General features: G+C 37.1%; 1 protein-coding gene across 1 annotated transcript in view; it reads left to right on the forward strand.

The window, feature by feature from the left end:
• The window catches only part of TARS3 (threonyl-tRNA synthetase 3), a 50,958-nt gene that overhangs the window by 11,804 nt on the left and 16,957 nt on the right, over positions 1-22,197 (forward strand). The window contains exons 6-12 of the mRNA XM_079122095.1: positions 1,474-1,591; positions 4,657-4,721; positions 10,024-10,102; positions 11,202-11,348; positions 12,164-12,262; positions 19,043-19,209; positions 20,928-21,090. Coding sequence (XP_078978221.1) covers positions 1,474-1,591; positions 4,657-4,721; positions 10,024-10,102; positions 11,202-11,348; positions 12,164-12,262; positions 19,043-19,209; positions 20,928-21,090 — 838 coding nt within the window. The remainder of the gene's footprint in view (positions 1-1,473; positions 1,592-4,656; positions 4,722-10,023; positions 10,103-11,201; positions 11,349-12,163; positions 12,263-19,042; positions 19,210-20,927; positions 21,091-22,197) is intronic.

Genomic DNA, 22,197 nt, shown 5'->3' on the forward strand with positions numbered 1-22,197 from the left:
AACTCAGTTCTGCATGACTGCTCCCTCTTCAGACACCAATTGCAAGTCCACACTGCCCATAATTTTGACCCACTGGCTATAAATTGAGTTTCCATGACCTACTCCTTGGGGTCAACAGTTTGCTAGAATGGCTCACAGAACTGAGGATGGTGCTTAAGTCTACTGGTTTATTATAAAGATTATTACACAGAATATAGGTGAAAAAGATGGGAAAGATGCAGAGGGAAAATTACATAGGAAGGGGTGCAGTACTTCCATGCTTCTTTGACTGTCTACCTCCTAGCACCTTGCTGTGTTTGTTGGCTGTAAGCTCTCTGAACCTTGTTGTTTAGAGGTTTTTAATGGAGGTTTTGTTACTTAACCATGTTTTAAGAACTCATTGATTTATGATGATTAACTCAAATCACCAGCTCCTCTCCCCTTCCTGGAGGTTGGGGGTTGGGGCCAAAAGTTCTAACCCTCTAATAATGCCCTGGTCTCCCTGGCATGAGTCCCATTTGGAGCTGCCTTGGGGCCCCCAGCCATCTCATTCATACATAGAAGACACTCTTCCTTCTCCAGAGATTGTTATATCACAGTATCACTCCATTGTCATCTCTTGTCACCAGCACTCCAGGACTCACTTGTTCAACATGGTTTTTCTGACTGCCTGCTGCATGCTTGTGCTTGGTACTGGTGATTCAGCAGTGAACAAGTCTGTCTGTCCTGTGGAGCTGACAGCCAGGCTGGGGGAATACAGACATAAGCAGCCATCTACCATCGAGTGGTAATGAGTGTATTAAGAAAAACCAGGTGTGGGGAGGTGTGTGCCATGCAGGCAGGAAGTCAGGACAAGGTAGAGTATCACTGAAGCAGAGACCAGAATGGAGAGAAGAAATAAACCCGAGGAAACTGGGGGTGGGGAGCAGGCATTTGTGGACATCTGGGGGGAAAACATTCCAGGCCTCTGTGGGTATACATGTTACTTGTTTGAGGAATGGCAAGGAAGCCAGTGGGGCAGGAGGGAAGTGAATCCCCACCAGGAGCCAGTGAAAGGAGGTCAGTCCTTGCACAGTGAGAGTGCTTGTGACTGTATTTCACACACATCTCAGGCTGGGTACCACAGCCACTGAGGACAGGAACATGGTTAGCCCTTAATACAACTCTTTAGAACAAAAATATAAAAGCATGAAGCCTGAGGAAGACCACACAGGAGCTCACTCTGGCTGAGGAGTCCTCTAACAGATTTGTTCTCATGTCACATCAGAGAAAATCTGCAGGCAGATTGCAGCATCAATTGATGCCTCAGTTTCCTTCTTGGAAATAAAGAAGTGCTCTGTGGATGAATGTCTGACTCCAAGTCCTGGTACAACAAATCACCAACTGAATTTAGAATGTGTGTCAAATATTGATGAAGTCTCCAGGGCAACAGACAAGGGGAACTGCACAGGGTCTGAAAGGTCTGTACTGATCCTTGGGAGCTCTCCTTTTCAGAGCGGTGTCCAGCACTGAGTTGTCAGCCCTGGAGAACATATGTAAAACCATCATAAAAGAAAAGCAGCCTTTCGAAAGATTGGAAGTCAGCAAGGAAATGCTTCTGGAAATGTTTAAGGTAACTTGGGGAAATATGGAATGAAAACCTTTTACTAGGTTTTTAATTAACACAGACCAGTATTTTCTCTCCCACCCCACATACCTGTCTGAACTCACCAGATTTTTCCACGGTCTGGGAACCTGTTGTGAGGTTGTTCTAGTCACTTGCTGTACCTCTTCCCTCCTCATCTGTTTCTTAAAAAATTTCCAGCAGACATAGGAAGTTAAGGGCAGGTAAATAATTTTCATATTTGTGTTTACAAAACTGATTAATTCTGAGCATTATTAATGTCTACTGGGAATGCTTATTCTGTCTTAAGAAATGAAGTGTTATCTGCTTCTACAATTAAAAATAAAGCCAATTAAGAGCATTAAACGAAAAAAAAATTACTACTAAATTCACCAGTGTTTGTAATACCACACAAAATTGTTTTTTGTTTTTTTTTTCTTTTTTGGGGGCAGTGTTTTGTTAACTTTCTTTTTTCAAATCCTAGGCCTCGGGGGTGGTAGAATGCTTGCCTAGCATAGGCAAGACCCTGGATTCAATTCCCAGAGGAATTAAAAAAAAAAAAAAAAGCTTATAATCTATGTAAAACTTTCAGTCTCTTTATATTATTTTGAATAATTTACTTAAATACAATCCCTATTTTTATTTTTAAATCATATATATCAGAGAAAGCATATGTTTTAAAAGTATAGTATTACTAGTTTTATGGGCTTGGTAAATTTGCATTTACTGTTTTTTTGTGTGGCAAAATATGTAAAATGTAAAATCGTAACCATTTTTCAGTATGTAGTTCTTCAAGTACATTTACATTGTGCAGACATCACCACCATCCATCCACAGAGCTCTTTTCATTTTCTAAAACTCTCTACCTGTTGAACACTAACTTCCCAGTGCCTCCTCCCTGGACCCTGCAGACACCATTCTACTTTTTGTCCCTATGGGTTTCTTTTCCCTAGGAGCCTCATTTCTGGGGAAACATGCAGTGTTTGTCCTTTGGTGACTGGTTTGTTTCACTCAACATAACATACTCAAGGTTATCTGTGTTGTAGCAGGTGTCAGAATATTGTTTCCTTTTTGAGGTTGAGGTTGAATAAAATCCTTTTGTATGTGTATAATAAATTTTGTTCATCCATTATCCATCTGTGGACATTTGGGTTGCTTCTGCAGTTTGACTCTTGTGAATAATGCTGCTGTGAACATAGGTGTGTGAATTTCTGTTGGAGATATTGACTTCACCCTTTTTGGACATATACCCACAAATGAAATTGCTGGCTCATATGGAAGTTCTATTTTTAATTTTTTGAGGTCCTGTTACACCGTTTTCCACAAAGCAACTGAAACATTTACAATATTCAAGGGTTCCCATTTTTCCACATTCTTGTCAAAACTTGTTATTTTATGTTTGTGTATGTTATTGTTGTTGTTTATAACAGCCTTTCTGAAGGCTGTGAAGTGGTATTTCTTTGTGGTTTCGATTTGCATTTTTCTAATGACTTAGTAATGTTGAGCATCTTTTAATGTGCTTATTAGCCATTTGTGTATCTTCTTTGGAGAATTGCCTATTCATGTTCTTTGCCCATTTTTGAATGAGCTTGTTGGGGTTTTTGTTTGTTTGTTTTTTGTTTGTTTTGAGACAAACTTGTTGTGCTGCCCAGGCTGGCCTTAAACTTCTAGGCTCACGTGATACTCTTGTCTCAGCCTCCTGAGCAACTGAAACTATAGCACACCCCACTGTTGTTGTTTTTAGTTCCTTATGTATTATGGATATGAACTCCTTAACAAATAGATGATATGCAGATATTTTCTTACATCCTGTGGGTTACCTTTGTTTTGAAGCTACTCAGGATCTAATATATCAACGTTTGTGAAGGAAAATGATTTGGTTTGAACATACAGGTATGAAACAGTTAAATCTTACAAATCTGGTTGTTTTTTTCTCCCAACAACTACCTCCTTTAAGTTGTTATTTAATGTAAGTACCTTGTACTGTAATAATGGTGATAAAAGCAGAAAAAAAGGAAGAGGAAAAAATTACATATTTTTGGGTAGGAGGCTACTGGGGATTGAACTCAGGGGCACTCAACCACTGAACCATACCCTCAGTCCTTTTTTGTATTTTATTATTCTCACTGAGTTGCTTAGCACCTCATTTTTGCTGAGGCTGTCTTTGAACTCATGATCCTGCTGCCTCAGTCTCCTGAGCTGCTGGGATTACGGGTGTGCACTGTGCCCAGCTCCATTAGTTTTTTTAATGTAATGACATAATTACTCACCACAAACTTTGTTTTTGCTTTCATACAAATCATAATGTAGCTGGGTCCTCAGAATTTTATTTATTTCGTGTAGTTGAAACTGGATCTTCTAGAACAGTGTTGTCCAGTAGAAATATAATGGAATCTTCAAATCTGAGCCACATGTGTAAAGTGTAATCTCAAATTTTGTGGCAGCTATATTTTATAAATAAAGCAAAGGTGTAATTAACTTCCAATAAAATTTTACTTAGCTCAGTATATCAAAAAGATCATTTCAACATGATATGAAATATCATTTCAGCTGGGTATGATGTTGCATGCATGTAATCTCAGCAACTTGGGAGACTGAAGCACTAGGATCTCAAGTTCAGTTCCAGCCTTGGTAGTTTAGTGAGACCATTTCAAAATTTTAAAAATAAAGAAAAAGGCTAGGGATGTAACTCATGGGTGGTAGAGCACCCTTGAGTTCAATTCCCAGTACCAAAAAGAAAAAAATAAATCATTTCAACATGTAGTCAATATAAAAAAATGATTAAATGAACTACCTTATATTCTTTCCCTCCCCACTACACCTCTGAGGTCCTGTGTGTTTTTCGTTTATAGCACATCTCATTTAAGATTAGTCATATGTTAAGTGTCCATTAGCCATGTGGTCTTAAGGCTCCCACTGGAAGTGCATCTATCTGCTGTGAGCTCCTCGTGTCCTTAGTGTCTCAACACCTCGAAAGCTGTAGATGCCTTTTCAGTGTTACTCAAATTCTCAAATTGATGCTTTATTTTTCATTTAACATTTTGTGTAACATGTAAATATGTTTTTCTTTGTAGTACAATAAATTTAAATGCCGAATTCTAAAGGAGAAGGTCAACACTCCAACTACCACAGTTTACAGGTTTGTATTTATAAATTTCAAACACTGCTCAGTAGTAAACTTGAAGGTGTTAACTGTAGAAGCAGAGTTTGTTTTCTGGGAGCTGGTCTAATGGTGAACTTGCATAACTGATGTACTATTATAGGAAGGAGCCCCAAAATTTTGTTACCAAGGGCAAATTCTTATTTTCTCCTTTGTAGTTATCAGGATAGTAACTGAGACCAATTTTCATTTTTTGGATTTCAGATGTAATCGGATCTCTTTGTGGGTAGGACTATGTCAGCTTGGTGCCTTACATTTTTAGGAGCTGTTAGGAAAAGAACTGTTTCCTCCTTCCACATTCTTAATGACATGGTAGTGGGAACCATACAGGCCATCTTCTCACATGGTGACCCCCTGCCTCATACTGTGCTCCCTGTTGTCCAGAGTTCACGTGTATCAACCTTCAGATGTTAGTAGAATAGTCACAATGAAACAAAAAGGGAACTTCGGGAAAAGGCAAAGTCAGGTGCTAAGAAGTGGATTCAATCCCAGGGTCCCTGAGTTCTGGTAGTTTAAATGTGAGTCTCTTGAGCTCTTTTTTATTTATCTGTCTTTCAAAGCTGCCCCATGGGTAGTTGCTGTTCCCCATTTTTGTGTGTTCTTGCTATTTGGATGCTGCTGGGACCTTCATGGCCCATCTTAGGAGACCTAGTACACAACTACAATCAGAAATGTCATCCACCGGGGCATTATTTCCATAGTCAAGTGCTTATCAGTCTCTGAATTAGTTGTAGTACAAAATAAATCATATCCCTTTTGTGCAAAGCCATGCATAGAGCATCTCTTAAATTATAACATGAACTCCTTGCCATTTCACATGGTATGGGATACCATGTTTACCTTATTTTTGCTACTCTTCAATGACCTATAAGATTTTATTATTTATTACCTATCGTTTAAATAAATATTAGTGTAGCTGTTCTTAAGTTTAAAAATAAATGAAGATGTAGAAAAGATAGGCTTAATTTTTAAGTTCTGGCTTCTAATGATTGAAAATTTGTATTTTTTTAGAACCTTATTTAGGTTAACATGGACACTTCTTAGGATTATTTAAAGATAAGAGTATCAAAAGTTTTCATGCTAATTTGGTATTCCTTCGTTTCCTCTGAATCTGATTTACAACCACCACCTTAGAGAACAGTATTCAAAGCCTTGTCTTTCAAAAAATTAATATTTTTGTGTTTATAACTTCATCCTATTTGCGAAACTATAAGCCAGTCACTTTTTGTCATTGTGATTTTTAGCCTTTTAGCCAATAGGCTTTAAATTTAATTGGGATAGTTAAGACATTACTTTCTTTACTAAATTTTCTTCAGACTGGTTGATGTTAAGTAACTTTCCCTCTGACCTATGTTATTTGCATTTTAATTCTGTTAATATTGTTATGCTTGAAGAAAAGTGTTTACTTAAGATTTGTGAATCCTTGTTCATTATATGTGTAAGGGAATCCCTAGCTACACCCCCTAGTATTTGAACAGTGATGGTATCTCTGATCCTAACTGATGTTTGCATTATAAGTCAATGTTACCATTTAATAAACCCAGAAACAATTAGGCATTTCATCATAAAATCAGAAAGCCTAAAAGAAACAAAGATCTTGACATTTATTTTTTCTCTTTTTTTGTTCTTTGTTTTTTTGTTTTTCTTTACTTTTATTTTCTTTTGACGTTTATATTTTTATTTTTATTTTTATTTTTTTTTGAGAAAAAGGAAAAAGAAATTTTATTGCTTTTATAGCAAAGGAAAAATACAGGGGACTTCTGTCCCAGAGACTGTGATTCTGCCCTTCAGTGGGAACAGGCTTTTAAAGAGGTGATTCAAAGGCTACATTCCATGTGTTCTCTCTCAGTGTTGTAATTCACTTGTTAACTTGAGAGATAGTAATTTCTGAGGTCTTCTGGTACCATCCCCAAAGTCTGGATTACTTTGTTCCTATGGTGGGTGTGTACTCAGGGACAAATAACTCTGCCTAGGATGGGGATGAAAAGTAATCCTGTTTCCCCTGAGATGAGGAAACAGGAGAGATTAGGAAGGAACAGGGATAGAGGAAGAGAACGAAACATGTCCATTTTAAAAATAAGTTGTAGCAGAGCAGCAAGGGCTATATTCAAAACATAAAGTGGACCACTGTTACATTTCCCCACTGTCAATTTCTACATTCCATTTCTATGGAAAAATGGATGATGACATCTCCAAGCTGCTTCCTGCTGAAAGAGAGTGACATTGGAGGAAGTAACCCAAAGTTCTTGTTCTCTGTCAGGTGGGGCATGGACAATTAAGGGTATTCAGCATCAGAGAAATTCAGAGGTCCACAGTGGCAGATGGCAGGTGACTAGATAAGACATACATATGTCAGGGATTATTCTATGACAGCAATAAACAAGACAGCAAAGCATTACTTTTTTGTAAACAATTAGCACAAAAGAAATTAGTATTTCAGCCAGTCTCTGAAAACTGTGAAGACAGTAATTCATAATCATATCAGTGAAAAACAGAGTTTATCAATCTAGGAGGAGTTAAGAAGATTTGTAGGTCTATGAGCTCAGGCTCAAATTAACTCTTGACAAACTTGCAACTCTAGAGTCCTTTGTGATCATTATTATTAGGCACTCACAAGAACCCTTCCTTTAGAGCATCCAGTTTTACTTACTTTTGGTAGGGCTGATACAAGTATACATCTTAAGTTACGTTTTAAAAAAAAACTATTGTTTTTCCTTTTAAATGTCCTCATAGGACTGTGCTTAGGCTAAACTCTCCTGCCAGGTGTTTAAGACCAAGTTGATCAAAACTGACCTTGTTCCTATCTACTCTTAAGAGTCAGCTACAATTCCTTAGAGATTACTCTGGGGGACATGTGCAAAGCATCTTGGCTGTTTTAGCTTTCCTCCACCAGTGATGACACTTCCCAGGATTGGTCGAGGTCTGGCTGACCATATATGACTACTCATGGAAGCATCAGGGACATTTCCATTTCCGGTGATCCTCCTCTTTGCAGAATGTGCATTGGTTGGCTTCTTGTTCTCTAGGGTCTTCTCTATTTCCCTGATCAGCAGATTAGGTGACTGACCAGAGTTGCAGAGCCCAGAGAGGGGTTCCATTGTTCTCTGGGTCCTGGCTGACCTTAGACAACAAGGGCCAAAATATTGGCTGTTCTTTCTTTGGCCCATTTTACTTCCTGGACTTCCGTCTCCAAGTTTTTGGTTTTAACATCTAGCAGGCCAGTTTCACCAGTCTTAAAGTGGGAATAACAGATTATAACTTAAGTATCTATAATTTTACAGTTACCCCTTTCATTTAATTGGGGTCAGTATTAATACTGTAACTCAGCATTATATCTTATTGATTTTATAGGTGATGGCTTATTATCTCAATTTGTTTTATTAGAAGTAGTACCTCTGAAAAACACTAACAGGCAATAGTTATAAAGTTTATAAGGAAAATACAAAATGAAATTAACAGAGCAAAAACATATTCCATTTGTGTAATAACTATGAACCAAGTAAAAAGGTTTTTGTAATCTTAAAATTTTACCTAGTTACATATTATATCCCCTGTTTATTTTGAGATCACAGTAATCTTTACAACTAAATTGGATCTTTTTAACCCAATTCTAAATGAGCTCTAATCTGGCCTGTTTTGGAGCCTTTCTAACATGGAGTAAGGTGGGAAACAGAACCTTATCTCAGGTAAGGCAGGACTTTTGACAAGTAACACAAAACAACATTATATCTAAAACATGAATCAAAGGCTAAGAAAGCTTTTAACTTTCTTTTTGTGGAAATAGTGGTAAAATGTTTTGTGTTTTACAATGTCACCTTTAAATAGATCAGGCTGTCCTTATTACCTTCCAAAAATACATTTAAATTTCTATTCCAGAATGAAAAGTAACTCAAAATTGTATGTATAACTTATGGACAACAGCTTACTTTTTTCTGCTATAAAATACCAAAAGACATGAATAAATGCCAACCAAATTTGTTATTCTATACAAATCCAAGACTATTGCTACAGATAATTTTAGTTTGGAGAAGACCAACTTGGTAAAGTGCTCTCCCCTAAGTTTTACATTTATCTAAGTATAACTTTTAACTTATAAAATACAATTTAGAACCCATGGTAACAATAATCACAGGTCTACAGGGGTTAGCAGTACTAGAAAAAATCAAAGGATATCCTTAAATCTCTTACACATCTAGGAAAAAGTTTATGATCAGAAATAGACTTAGTCAAAGCAAACAGATATAAGACAGGTCTTAAATGATAGTGTGGCCCTTCTACATCAGATACCATGTATAAAGGAAACACTTATTGATTATCTTGTGGGTAAACTTACATAAACTTTCATTTTAAAAGCTTTCACATAACACTTAGACAATGATTAAACAGATACAGTTCTCAGATGCATACATATACTAAGTCACATATATTTAGGGTTTGATATTTATTTTTAAAGTAAAATATCAAGTTAATGTGTTGTGAATAAATTTCAGATGATTTCAGTCCTGAAGATTAATTAGTGTAGAGCAAGGAAATGTCTGATTTTTATGATAAAGGGAGATTTTTGAGAGCCTTGGGTTGTGACAATTGAAAGTGGCATCTCCAGGTGCACACCCATAATACCAGTGATTTCCAAGGTCAAGGCAGAGAATCGCAAATTCAAGGCCAGCCTCGACAAGTTAATAAGACTCTGTCTCAGAATTGAATAGAATAGAGTAGACTGGTTATGTAGCTCAGTGGTAAAGTGCCCATAGTTTCTCTCCCCAGGATGGGGAAAAAAAAAAAAAAAGAAAGAAAGTGACATCTCTTGCGGTTTCTTTCAGAAATTGTTCTGTTGCTTTTGCATTTGAGCAAGGGATAGAGGTGTAGCTTAACACTTGCCTTCCATACATGAGGTCCTAGGTTCTGTCCCTGATATCAAAGGAGAAAAAAAAAAAAAAAAAAAAAAAAGAAGGTAGAAGAAGAAAGGAAGAAAATAATTAAATTTGAACAAATGAGGGCATACTGGGGCCTGAGACTAGACGAGTTAATTACCTCTTTCCCTAAACCTAAATCAAAAATTGCTCCAACACATATAAGTAAGTAAACCCCTTCACTCAAAAAACTATAACTGGGGGCTGGGGTTGTGGGGTTGTAGCTTAGTGGTGGAGCACTTGCCTCACAAGTGTGAGGCACTGGGTTCAATCTTCAGCACCACATAAATAAAGTATTGTGTCCATCTACAACTAAAAATATTTTTTTAAAGTTATAACTGTTTGAGCATGTTCTAAATGTTTCATTATAGGTGTGGTCCACTAATTGATCTTTGTAAAGGTCCCCACGTAAGACATACTGGAAAAATTAAAACCATAAAAATTTTCAAGGTAAGGATTAATTATTTTAATTTATAAACACAGCAAACTTAAGTTGAGATAGATCTTTTATAGCCTGAACATTACAATATTTTAAATATTCCATTCTTATTTGACTAATATATTTTAGAATTTTGATAATTAGAGTACTATATGTAGCTCTTGTTTATCATTTAACTTTATGGGAAGTATTCTAATGCATTTCTTTTTCATATGATATTTTAAAATACTGTTACAGTTAGCACTCTATCTCCACAGGTTTCACAGTTGTGGATTTAATCAACTGCAGAATGAAAATATTTGAAAAATATCACATCTATACTGAGCATGTACAGATATTTTATGGTCATTATTTCCTAAATAATACAGTCCAGCAACAATTTGCATAGGATTTACTTCACTTCAAAATATGCAGGAGGATGATATAAAGTATACACATGGGTTCTATGCCAACATATACCAATTTATATAAAGGACTTGAGCATCCTTGGATTTCAACATTGGTGGGAGGTCCTGGAATTAATCCTCTGTGGATACTGAGGGTCAGCTGCACTGTGGTTTTCTTGAATCACCTAACGTGAATAAGAACATTTGTCTCTGTGTGAGAATAAGGTACTGTAGGAAAAGGAGGACCAGGGAATGTGATGGTGTGGTGTGGAATTGAGAGACACGGGGCTGACTGTGCAGTCCCAACCTTTCTGGGCCTTGTTTTCCTCACAGGTGAAACATAGGACTGCAAGATAGCATTACCTTTTAAAGTTCTTAATCCCTGAGCTACATCAGTGAGGCCAAGATTCCCTTCCCTGAACCTCCTGTCTCTTCTGCTCCCCTCTTGGTGATTGCAGTTCCTGTTCAACTTTCCCTCCATCCAGACTCCTGTCACTTTCTTTCCTAGAATCCACAGCAGAGTCTTTATGTCCTTTACTGATGAGTGCTAGAATTTGGGCTGGGAGGATTTAGTTAGAATCAATTTCAGAGTCTTCCCAGCACTAAAAAAATGTCTATAACTAAGCAATGTGAATGTTACGGTGGAAAATCATGTACCATTTTAGAGTGATTTTATTTTTACCAAATGTTTGACGTGTTTACCAAAATCTTGTTTGGTGTTCAGAATTCCTCAACATATTGGGAGGGAAATCCTGAAATGGAAACATTGCAGAGGATCTATGGGATATCCTTTCCTGATAACAAAATGATGAAAACCTGGGAGAAGTTCCAAGAAGAAGCCAAGAATCGAGATCATAGGAAAATTGGGAAGGTATGCCCTGCATCCTCATCAATAGTGAGACACAAACATTCCTTTGTTGCCTTGAGTTTACATCTCATAAAGCTAAATGTAAAAAATTATATTTCACTGTCCTATTTCCTGCCTTCTATTTTGCTTGCACTCATTGCCTGCTGTTGGGTTTCTTTCATATTAATACCCCAAATGTCTTCTAAGCTCTTTCTTCCCTGTATCTTTTATTAGATTTTTAAAATTATATCCCTCTCTTATTTTCATCATGATATAAATGTGAAATTATTTTAATTTTGTACACTTGATAGCATGCATTGTATTTAGGAGTCAAGGCAGTGTGTAGAAAGAAAGAATGAGATTTGAAAGCAGGTGGTCCTGGGTTTTTAATCTCAGTCCTGCCACTTGCTGGCTGTGTTGTCCTGTCCTCATCTGGGGTAGCCTTGCAGGTTGATGTGAGGACAGATGCAGGGTTAGCTGAAAACCATGAAAATGATCATCCTCACTTGAAGTACACCTCCTGTGGTGAAATTTTCTGGTCTTTTTAAAATCCATGTTTTTCCATGTAAGATTTGTGTTTAAGTGTAACAAGTAAGAAATTTAATAGTAAATGAGAAAGATGACAGAAAAGCCAAGTTAAAAGCCAAATAATTATAAAAATGAATTGTAATTTTACATGTGGTATTACATATGGTTAGGGATAGGTATTGAGGGTTTTTGGAATGCCTATTATTAGATAATTGAGTATGATGTGTTTTTTTCTTAGCATATCATGTGTATGTGATAAATATTATTTAATAAAAGATGAAATTTTAAATGCAGTTATTATTTCAACCTAGGAACAGGAACTTTTCTTTTTCCACGATCTGAGTCCTGGAAGCTGTTTTTTTCTTCCCCGAGGAGCCTTCATTTATAATACACTTATGGATTTCATACGAGTAAGTTAATTTTTAAAATATTTTATTCTTGTTTGACTACATTTTATATTTTACTATTTTCTATTATATTTAAATTATTTCCATTAGTTTTATTTCAGTAATATTAATAAAAATTTCGAACCTAAAAGAGAATTAAGGGATTGTGCCTTCTCATAAAAATGTGATGATTTTTGTTTTCCCTGCATGCTGTTACCTGTTGACTATATAAATCTCTGAACATGTATAATTTAAAGATAAGCATTAGACCAGGTATGGATTTCCCTGTGAAAGAAGAAAGGGCAAAATATCTTCTCTGGCACAAAATGCTAAAGTGCAAAGCATTGCTTCTCAAAAGGTGGCCTCAGGCCACTGGTACTCCTCTGCTGTCTATGGTGACTCCTAGGTGATTTGGCAGCCCTAGAGGAAAGGATAAAAAAATAATTATGTAAAGTACCTACCTATAACACAGTTCATAGGTTGGAAAGTCTTTAGTATTTGCATAATTAGGACTATAGAAATTTTGTTCAGAGGTGATTCATGTGGTGTACTAGGATTACACTTCCATTCTTGCCTGACTTGTTTATCCTTTAACTAAAAGTTAAAATCATCCTCATTGTCACCTGGGCTTTATATCTTCCAGTAGGGACTGGCCAGGGCAAGGAAGTAATAGGAGAATAGAGGGCAGGGAAATGAGATAAGTATCACTGAAGATTATTAGAGATTATTTGGCAGGTGGTGATGAAAAGTCACAGCTGCTGTTTTGGATGTACTGTCTTTGCTGGAAAACCAATACAGTCCCTGGCACGTGGAACTCTCAAGATGAGGGTGGCATGGGTAGAAAATAAACAGAAAGTCTTAGTGGTAGCCTTAAAGGGCTCTCTTACCTCTTATAGATGCAAGACAGACATGGCTGATGGTCAAGCCAACAATCTAATTGTGTGGGTTGCAGAATTGTAAAAGCATTTTAAAAATACACAGGAATTCTAAGGTAAGGGCATTAGTTGAGAAGGTCCCTGAGACTTGGAATGAGAATATTTAGCAGACACACAGGCTGAGTACTTTGAATTCCCAAATATCCTTATGTGCAGAATTAGTTTTACCATGCATAAAAAAGCTTTCAGGAACCTCATCTGTTTTTTGTTTGTTTGTTTGTTTGTTTTTTCCTCTTGGTCTTGCCTCTTCCCACATTTAGTAATTCTTAAATTATATGCCAGATATTATATATAAATAACTATAGAGGATGATATTATCTCCCATTGGAGCATTTACCCTCTGCCAGGATTGAAGACTGATACTCAGTTCAGTCAGAGAGATAGAACTGACTTAGGACTGGGTTTCCATTTTATAAGAATCAGTTTGCTTCTGTTTCTTTCCTGTTTTCCAGGACGTGGCCTTCTGGGTTTCCAGCTGATAAGCTGGTGGGTTTTTGTCTCTTTAGCCCCAAAAGACTACAGGAAAGCCCTTAATTCTGCCCTTCTAATGTGTTCTGTTACTGAATAACAAATTATTTCAATTCTCATCTGATTGCCACATCACTATTCTCCAGTAATATGCCATCTGAATCAAGTCTGAGTGTAATGAGACTTCTCAGGAGTGGTTGAGGCTCCTCAGATGCAAGATTCCTTGGGTGCAGGTTACTAAGTACTTTCGTCTCCATTTCAGACTTGTGAACTAAAGATATAGGTTATCTGCTGATAACCTTTCCCTCCCTTTCTCCCCTGCATTATAAAATGGTAGAGGAAGAGGGATGTAGTAGATAGTTCCCTTCAGAGTGATCAGGAGGGAAGGGAGGAAGCACATAGTAGTCAGCAGTCTAGAAATTCTGATATCTACCAGTGATTCCCTCCTCCCACCTGAGATTTTTCCCATGCTAGCTTCTGTTATCACAGATGAACTTTACCAGGCTTTAACTTCATATAAATGAAATCATGCAGTATTTGTTCTTGTGTTTCTGGCATTTCTTTTGTTCAGCTTAATGTCTGAGATTCATCCAAATTCTCATAATTGTGATGTTTTCTGTGTTGTTTTAATATATTCCTTTTTATGAGTGTAATACATGATGATTCATTTTCAGCTGTACATTTAAGTTGTATCCAGTTTGGAGCTATTATACATGAAGCTGTCATCAACATTCTTGTACATGTCTTTTGGTGCACATAAGTTCCCACTTCTGTCAAATAAAAATTATAGAGCAATTGTTTTGGAACTAAGCCTTTGTACCAGGCCCCTACAGACCAGACTAAAAAAATCAAAAGGAATCACTGATGTTTAAGTTCCAAGCTGAAACTAACCTGTTTATCGCACTTTCAGAGAAATCAGGATTATAGAGATAACATCCAAATTTCCCAAAAAAGCCAGTTTCAAATGGCATGATAATGAAGTTTCCCTGTGCTTTAATCTTTAAGAGAATTATCCTGAAATAACCTAGTGTCAACTTATTAGTTATCTCCTATTGTTCTGTCTCCTTGTCCCCTCCTTACAAGGGAAGTAACTTTGAAATAACTAGTCTTTTGTTTGTTTTGTTTTTGTTTTGATTTTGCTTTTTTCAGTCTTACTTTGTCCATAAAATCAACCTTCTTTGCTTTGATCTTCAGAGCACTTAATTCTTCATGGACTGAAGGGTTGACTCAGTTTTAGAGTAGAAAATAAAGCCAATTAAGATCATTAAACTAAAAAGTTTTCATTCTACTTGGGTACTTAGGAGTGTGATTTCAGGGTCATATGGCAAATTTATGTTAATGTTTATAAGAAACTGCCAAACTATTTTCCTAAGTGACTATTTTTTACATTCCTGCCAGTAGTGTTTGAGGTTCCTTTTGTGAAACTTTCCATAGTCACATCTTTTGAGTTTCCTGCAATCTGCTTGACTTGTCTAGGAGCCATGGAGTGGAGAGGGAAGTGGCTCCTCTTGGAGAATATTTGTTTTCTCTCCCCACAACCTTGGACTCAGTGGATTTCTTTGCAGACATGTGAAGTCTCAATGCATTTACCTGTGCACAGGGTCCTGACACAGGCATTCAGAGGGTTTAACTGAAGAGAATGTAGTGAAGGAAATAGTTACAGAGATACGTGCCCAGTTAAGGTGACTAATAAGGGGTGGATGGTAGAGCACCCAACGGTTACAACTAGCAGGAATTCCTCGCCTTCTACCACTAGTCCTGAAGAGGAAAGGGGAAGCAATAATGGTACCAGAAATCAGAAAGAGCTAGAATTCATGGAAGATAAGCCACCTAAAGGAAGCTGTAACTATAGAACATAGCCAGGACCAAAATAAACCCAAGGCAAGAAAAGACTGGGAAAAGGAAATAAGTACCCTGACCTCTGTCTTCTCCTACCTTCTGAATTCTTTCAGAGTTTCTCATTAGTCAAATTCAGTTAGAATTCAGAAGGCAAATATTAGTCAGAATTATCCAGAAGCCAAATGTGTTAGGGTTCTCTAGAGAAATAGAACCAGTAGGACGTAAAGTGAGGAAGAGACTTATTGTGAAGAATTGGCTAACATGATCTTGGAAGCTGAAAAATCCCATAATCTGCTGTCTGCAAGCTGGAGGCCCAGGAGAGCTGGTGGTGTGATCCCAGTCTAAGTCTGAAGGCTCCTGAGTTAGGAGAGCTGATGATGTAAATCTGAGTCCAAGGGTAGGAGAAGACTGATATCCCAGTCCACAGGCAGGCAGGACACAAAAACAGCGAAAGCCTCCTTCCTCCACAGTTTTGTTCTATTAAGGTGCTTAACAGATTGGATGATGCCCATCCACATTCAGGAGGGTGATCTTAATAAGTCCACCAATTCAGATGCTAGTATCATCCAGAAGAACTCTCAGAGACAAGCCCAGAAGCAGTGTTTAATCGGGGAGCACCATGGTTCAGTCAAGCTAACCCAGAATCAACCATCCCAGCTGGTATGCCGAGTCAGCCGGGGTAGGGCAGACAGTGACAAACAGAGAATGACCAGCATGGGCATCCCTTGTGCCTCCCTGCACCCATTTTTGTGCCTTGTTGGAGTAAAGATAGTTGTTTCTTTAGACAAATTGTATCATCATCATCATCACATTGGTTATGTCATTTCCTTTACACCCAAAATCTAAATTGCGAGTTTAGCCACCATCAGTGCTCTTCATGTAAAAAAGCAGAGAAAAGAAATAATTAAATGTAACATTGCATCCTTAGCCTCTGTTGGTGGACATGGGCCTGAGCTGAGAAACAGAGCTTCCTCCTTCTACCACACCATCCATGTTCTCCATATCCCACCAGCACTTCAGAGGGGCAGTGTTTTAGTTGGTAGGTATGTTAGTTTCCTAGAGTTTTAAATAAATAGTTATAAGTAATAGAAATTTGTAGTCTCATTGTTCAAGAGGCCAGAAGTGCAAAATCAAGGTGTCATCAGGGCCGCGTTTCCTCCAAAACCTCTAAAGGGTCCTTCCTTGCCTCTTCTGAACTATGGGAGTTTTGCCAGTCATCCATGATGTTTCTTGGCTTGTAGAAGCTGTCACTCCAGTCCTCCAATTTCTTGTGGCCTTCTCCTGTTCTGTTTTTACATGTCTTCCCTCTATTCATGACTGTCTCTGTGTCCAAGTTTCCCCTTTTAATAGGGACACTAGACATATTGGATTAGGAGTCATGCTAGTGACCTCATCTTAATTTCATTACCTCTGTAAAGACACTATTTCTAAATAAGATCACATTCTGAAGTACTGGGAGTAAGGACTTCATAATATCTTTTGGGGCAGGATGCAGTTCAACCCATAGTGGCATAGAGCCTAAATCTTCCCACATGATTCAAGTTCTTAGTAATTCTGTCTTTATGGGGTTTCCAGAGTTCCCAACTATTATTGTTGGACACGGGAATAGTTAAAGTTTTTGACTGAATCACAGACACAGTCCTCCTTACCCCACTGTATAACAGCAGCACAATCACCCCAATAGTCAGGATCAGTCATTTTAGCAGAGTAGCAAGGCATTCTCTGCCTGTTAGTTCCCTAAGAAAGGGAACCCAGAATGAGCAAGGGATAGCCTAAACCTCCAACAGAAGCATGTCAAGGTTTACTGGTGCAAACTTTCTCTCCTTGGGCACCAAGACACACATTATTTGAGAGATACCAAAGCTTCAGAGATGAAGAAAAGATCATCATAAAAGTTTCCAGATAGAAAAATCTAGGGACATAGGACTGAGTATCAGAATGTCATTGAAATTCTCAACAAAAAACTAAAAAACAAAGACAGGCACTATTAGTCAGCTTTTTGTCACTATGACCAAAATACCTGACAAGAACAACTTAGAGAGGAGGAAAGTTTGCTTTGGCTCAGTCTCAGAGGTCTTAGTCCATAGATGGCTGACTCCATTGCTCTGGGCCTGAGGTGAGGTAGATCATCATGGTAGAGGAAAGCAGCTCAGCTTATAGTGGCCAGGAAGCAGAGAGGGAGGGCAAGGATGAAGGAACCACAGGGAAGATGCGCCTATCCAAGGCACAACCCCAGTAATCCATCCCCTCCAGCCATGCCCCACCTGCCTGTGGTTACCACCTGGTCAGTCCACTCAAACCAGGATGGACTAATTAGGTCACAGCTCTCTTAATCTAATCATTCCTGCATGAACACAGGAGCTTTCGGGGAACACCTCACGTCCAAACCCTAACAGGCACAAAGCCTTAAAATACGAAGCCAAGAAATCTGTATCCATCTGGACCAAGTTTGCTCCTGGGATTCTCCCACTGCCAGCCTAGTGCAGGTTTCTCAAGTCTTCTGAGGCAATTGTTGCTTGTTTCCTACTTTATAGTTTCTAAGGGATCATAGCACTCATCTTCAATTCTCTTTTTCTCTTTATATTTTTAATTAACACATAAAAACTTTCTTTATAATTATTTTAATGGGGTTTTGGGAAGAATCTGTTTATGTGGAATTGCTTTAGCTTTTGTAATGAGAACTTGCTTGAAAACATTTTTTTTTTTTTTAATGACACTGATACAGGAGCTATTTAGGTGTTTTCAAGTGACCAGACCAACAGATGCAAGAAAAGCTTCAGTACCTTCAGTAATCCAAAACTATCACTTTGTTATTTGTAATTTTAAAATGTCTTTTATATATTTTAAATTCTGTTAACTTGACTGAAGTATGGGGGTCTACATGTGTGCCAGATGTCCATTCGATTTACAAGTGTTGAGAATCTAATAATCAACAGAAATCATCATGTTTATATCTTGAAGAAGAGGGGGAAAAAAGAGGAGATATAAATAAAATAAAAACTTTTACATGATCACTCTCTTCTCCTGTCCCTTGATTTAGTAAAGGAAGCTGTTAATAGGGAAGGAGAGAATTAAGCTTATGACAGTGGATATCAGCTACATAACATGTCAAAATTGAGAAATTAAAATTCTCAATTTCATTTCTGTCTAAAATAAATGGATCAAAACTGTGAAAATGCCTCTAGGCATTCAGACTTATTAAACTATAAAATTATTTTGCTCCTAAATATTAGAGGGGAAAAGCCCTCCTGTTTATAATGCAGGACTTTGGAGTTTTTAGTTATAGCAAGTTTCTATGGATATTGAATTTTAATTAGTAATTTACAATGAGTTGAAACATCCTATATTATACACTATTATGTACACAAGATAAGTATAGTAGTGAACATTTTTTACTGTGCATATGTAAATCTTCTTTTCATGATCCAGAAAACATTACATCTAAAACCAAGGACATGTGAATCATAATCCTGAGTTTAAAAATGTTTGCTCATAGTGTTGCCTTGCATGGAATTGTGATCTCACCTAGCTGATTTTAATATTAAGCACACTTCTTTTAAAGGAGGAGTATCACAAACGAATGTTCACAGAAGTGCTGTCTCCCAACATGTACAACAGTAAACTCTGGGAAGCCTCGGGCCACTGGCAGCATTACAGTGAGAACATGTTTACCTTTGATGTTGAAAAGGACACCTTTGCCCTCAAACCCATGAATTGTCCAGGGCACTGGTGAGTATTAAAAGTGGAGAAGACATTGCATTAAGAGTGCACAGAACACGTCATCACAACTAGCTGTTACTATAATTTTGTTTTATGGAGTTAAATGATTACTTTAATCTGAAGAATGACGGTTGCTAATCATCTTTATCTAGTTATTTCATTCTGGAGAATGAAAATATGTTCACTCTTTGGTAGGCCTGGAATGCTAACTGTGCTTCTCAGAAGATAATATTATGCATAAATTTTATAAATTATATTTGTCTTCCTAATAGCAATATATTTCAAATATACATATTTGCAAATAATTAGTTCTTATGTACTGTTTGGGTTGTTATAACAAAAACATTGAGGTCATAATAAATGGTTTCCTGAATTTCACTGATTGCAAGGTACCTTTTCCCTCCACATTTCAACTTCTCTGAATTTGGAATACATCTTATAATTGGTGGCATCTAAATATTTTGTCACAAAGTAAACCATAGGTCATTCTATTTCTTAATAGTACAGAAAATAAAGGTATATCTTATAACCAATTTGTTTTAGATTCTGTGAGAGAGTGTAATTATCAAAAAGTAGGTATACAAATTCAACCTTGTAAGACAAGCAGATTGGAAGTGAATAGACACAATTCTGCACACACACAAACACACACACACACTCCAACTAATGGCTTTGTCTTATCAACATATATAGTTTCTAATAAATTAACCTTAGAAGCTAACTATTAAAACAAATATCTGAACATAAGCAAAAGATCTTTGCCTTTTTTAGTAAAGATTAAAAGAAGTTTAACCTGAAGATGACAGCATGTTAAAAATATATGTAACTTTAATGTTATGAAAACTGGTGTGTTAACAATCTTCAGTCTCTTTAAACAGAAGGTGAAAGCTAAGCTAGTGCCCCACACTTTTTAAAACATTTGTATTAACACCTTCTCAACTTTGCCATTAGGTACTGTTTAAAACTGTAGCCTGTGATTTTAACTCTAATTATAAGTAAGGCTAAGTGACAATAGAGAATGTATTCTGCATCTTCATGCTTCAGAATAAGGAAGCATGTGGAAATAGAATAAGGGAGTGAGAAGTGCTTTTAGCAGAATAGAATTCAACAGAGAACAGTAGTCAGATGCTTCCTGTGCTTGGTGCTAGAAATGCAGAGGTGATTAAGACACAGTCCATTTCCTCATGGAGCTCACGTGCAGATGGGGCAGGAACATATATGTAGGGAATCACTTATAAAAAAAAGTTAGGCTGGTGCCGTAACAGTCGCATGTCTGAGGTGTTCTTGGAGCCTGAGGAGAGACTGACCAGCCCTGTTTGAAGAAGTGTCCAGTGGGCTTTATTTAAGAAGTAGCTTTGGAAATGAATTATAAACAGCAAGAGGAGATTTACTGGGTGGATGAAGTCAGAATCTCTATAAGAGATAATGAGACTCTTTCTCAGAATGCTGCAGTGATGTAAACTTAGGATTCAGAAATTCCTAGTAGAGGGCTGGAGGCATAGCTCAGTGGTAGAGTGTGTGTTTAGCATGCAGGTGGCCCTAGGCTGGATCCCCAGCACCAAAATAAATAAATAAATAATTCATAGAAGAGCATTTTTAACATAGTGATCTAACAACCAGAATAAGGAGTTTACCAATCTTGAGGCTTAATTGTAATTTCTTAATATTTAGATAATCACTCTTTTCAGTGCTATGTTAAAAACTGTGTATTCATGTATCTTTTCTAGTCTAATGTTTGCCCATCGTCCACGATCTTGGAGGGAAATGCCAATTAGATTTGCTGATTTTGGAGTTCTTCATAGAAATGAACTGTCAGGGACTTTAAGTGGCTTAACCCGAGTCAGGCGCTTTCAGCAGGATGATGCTCACATCTTCTGTACGGTGGAGCAGGTAAACAGTGATACAAGGTGAAGCATGACTGTCCTGGATTCACATCTCCTATTTTAGATTTGTTGTGAAATTAGGTGTTTCATTTAGTCTCCAAGGACTCATTCAGTTCTAACATTCTGTGGTTCCCTAATTTGCACCAATAGGTCAATAATTTCCTGACATGAGATTTATGATTTTTGCTCTTTAGCATTGTTCACTTATTTTATTATCTCAAGTTCTATTAAGTACACTACTTTGAAGGATTTGCTGGTTTTCAATATTGCCTAGAAATTCTTATAGAGTTTACATTTTTCATTCGAATTAAAATTGTTATACAGAGTCACTATCAAACACTTTCAGGTCTAATTATTTATGTAACCTGATTGGCATTTATGGAACAACAGCAGAATATACTTTGAATATTCTTTGAAAGTGTTCATGGAATATTTCCCAAGATATTTTGGGCCATAAAACAAGTCTCAATAAATTTAAAGGAATTTAATTAAAACAAAATGTTCCACTGAATACAATGTAATTACAATAGAAATCAATAACAGAAAATTATTTGGAAAACTTCCTAATATTTGGGAAGTAAATAACATACTTCAAAATAGCCCATAGATCAAGAAAAAACTCCAAAGAGAAATCAGAAAATATCATACACTGAATGAAAATGAAAACAACACATCACAAATTGTGGGATACCATTAAAATGGCACACACAGGGACATTCATAGCACTGAATATCTACATTATAAAAGGTTTCAAAGCAGTTTTTAAGTAGAAATTTCTTCTACTTAAGAAGAGAAAAATACACCTAATGTAAACCAAAGAAAACAATAAAGAACAGAGCAAGAAGTTGTTATGTTTTGGTTCTTAAATGTCCTCCAGAAGCTCACAAGTTGAAGGCTTAGTTCCCAGGCTGATGGTGCTCTTGAAATTTAGTGAATCTTTAGGAGGCGGGGCCTCACTGGAGGAGGTCAGGTCATTGGGGCATGCCCTTGAAGGGGATAGGTGGGAAGTAGGGATAGAATTACCAAGATGGATCATAGCCGAGGCCGTAAAACAAACCTCAACAAATATGAAAGAATTGGAATCATAAAAAGTTTCCTCTAGCTACAATGAAAT

This window comes from Sciurus vulgaris, assembly GCF_902686455.1.
Source record: "Sciurus vulgaris genome assembly, chromosome: 2".
NCBI lineage: Eukaryota > Metazoa > Chordata > Mammalia > Rodentia > Sciuridae > Sciurus > Sciurus vulgaris.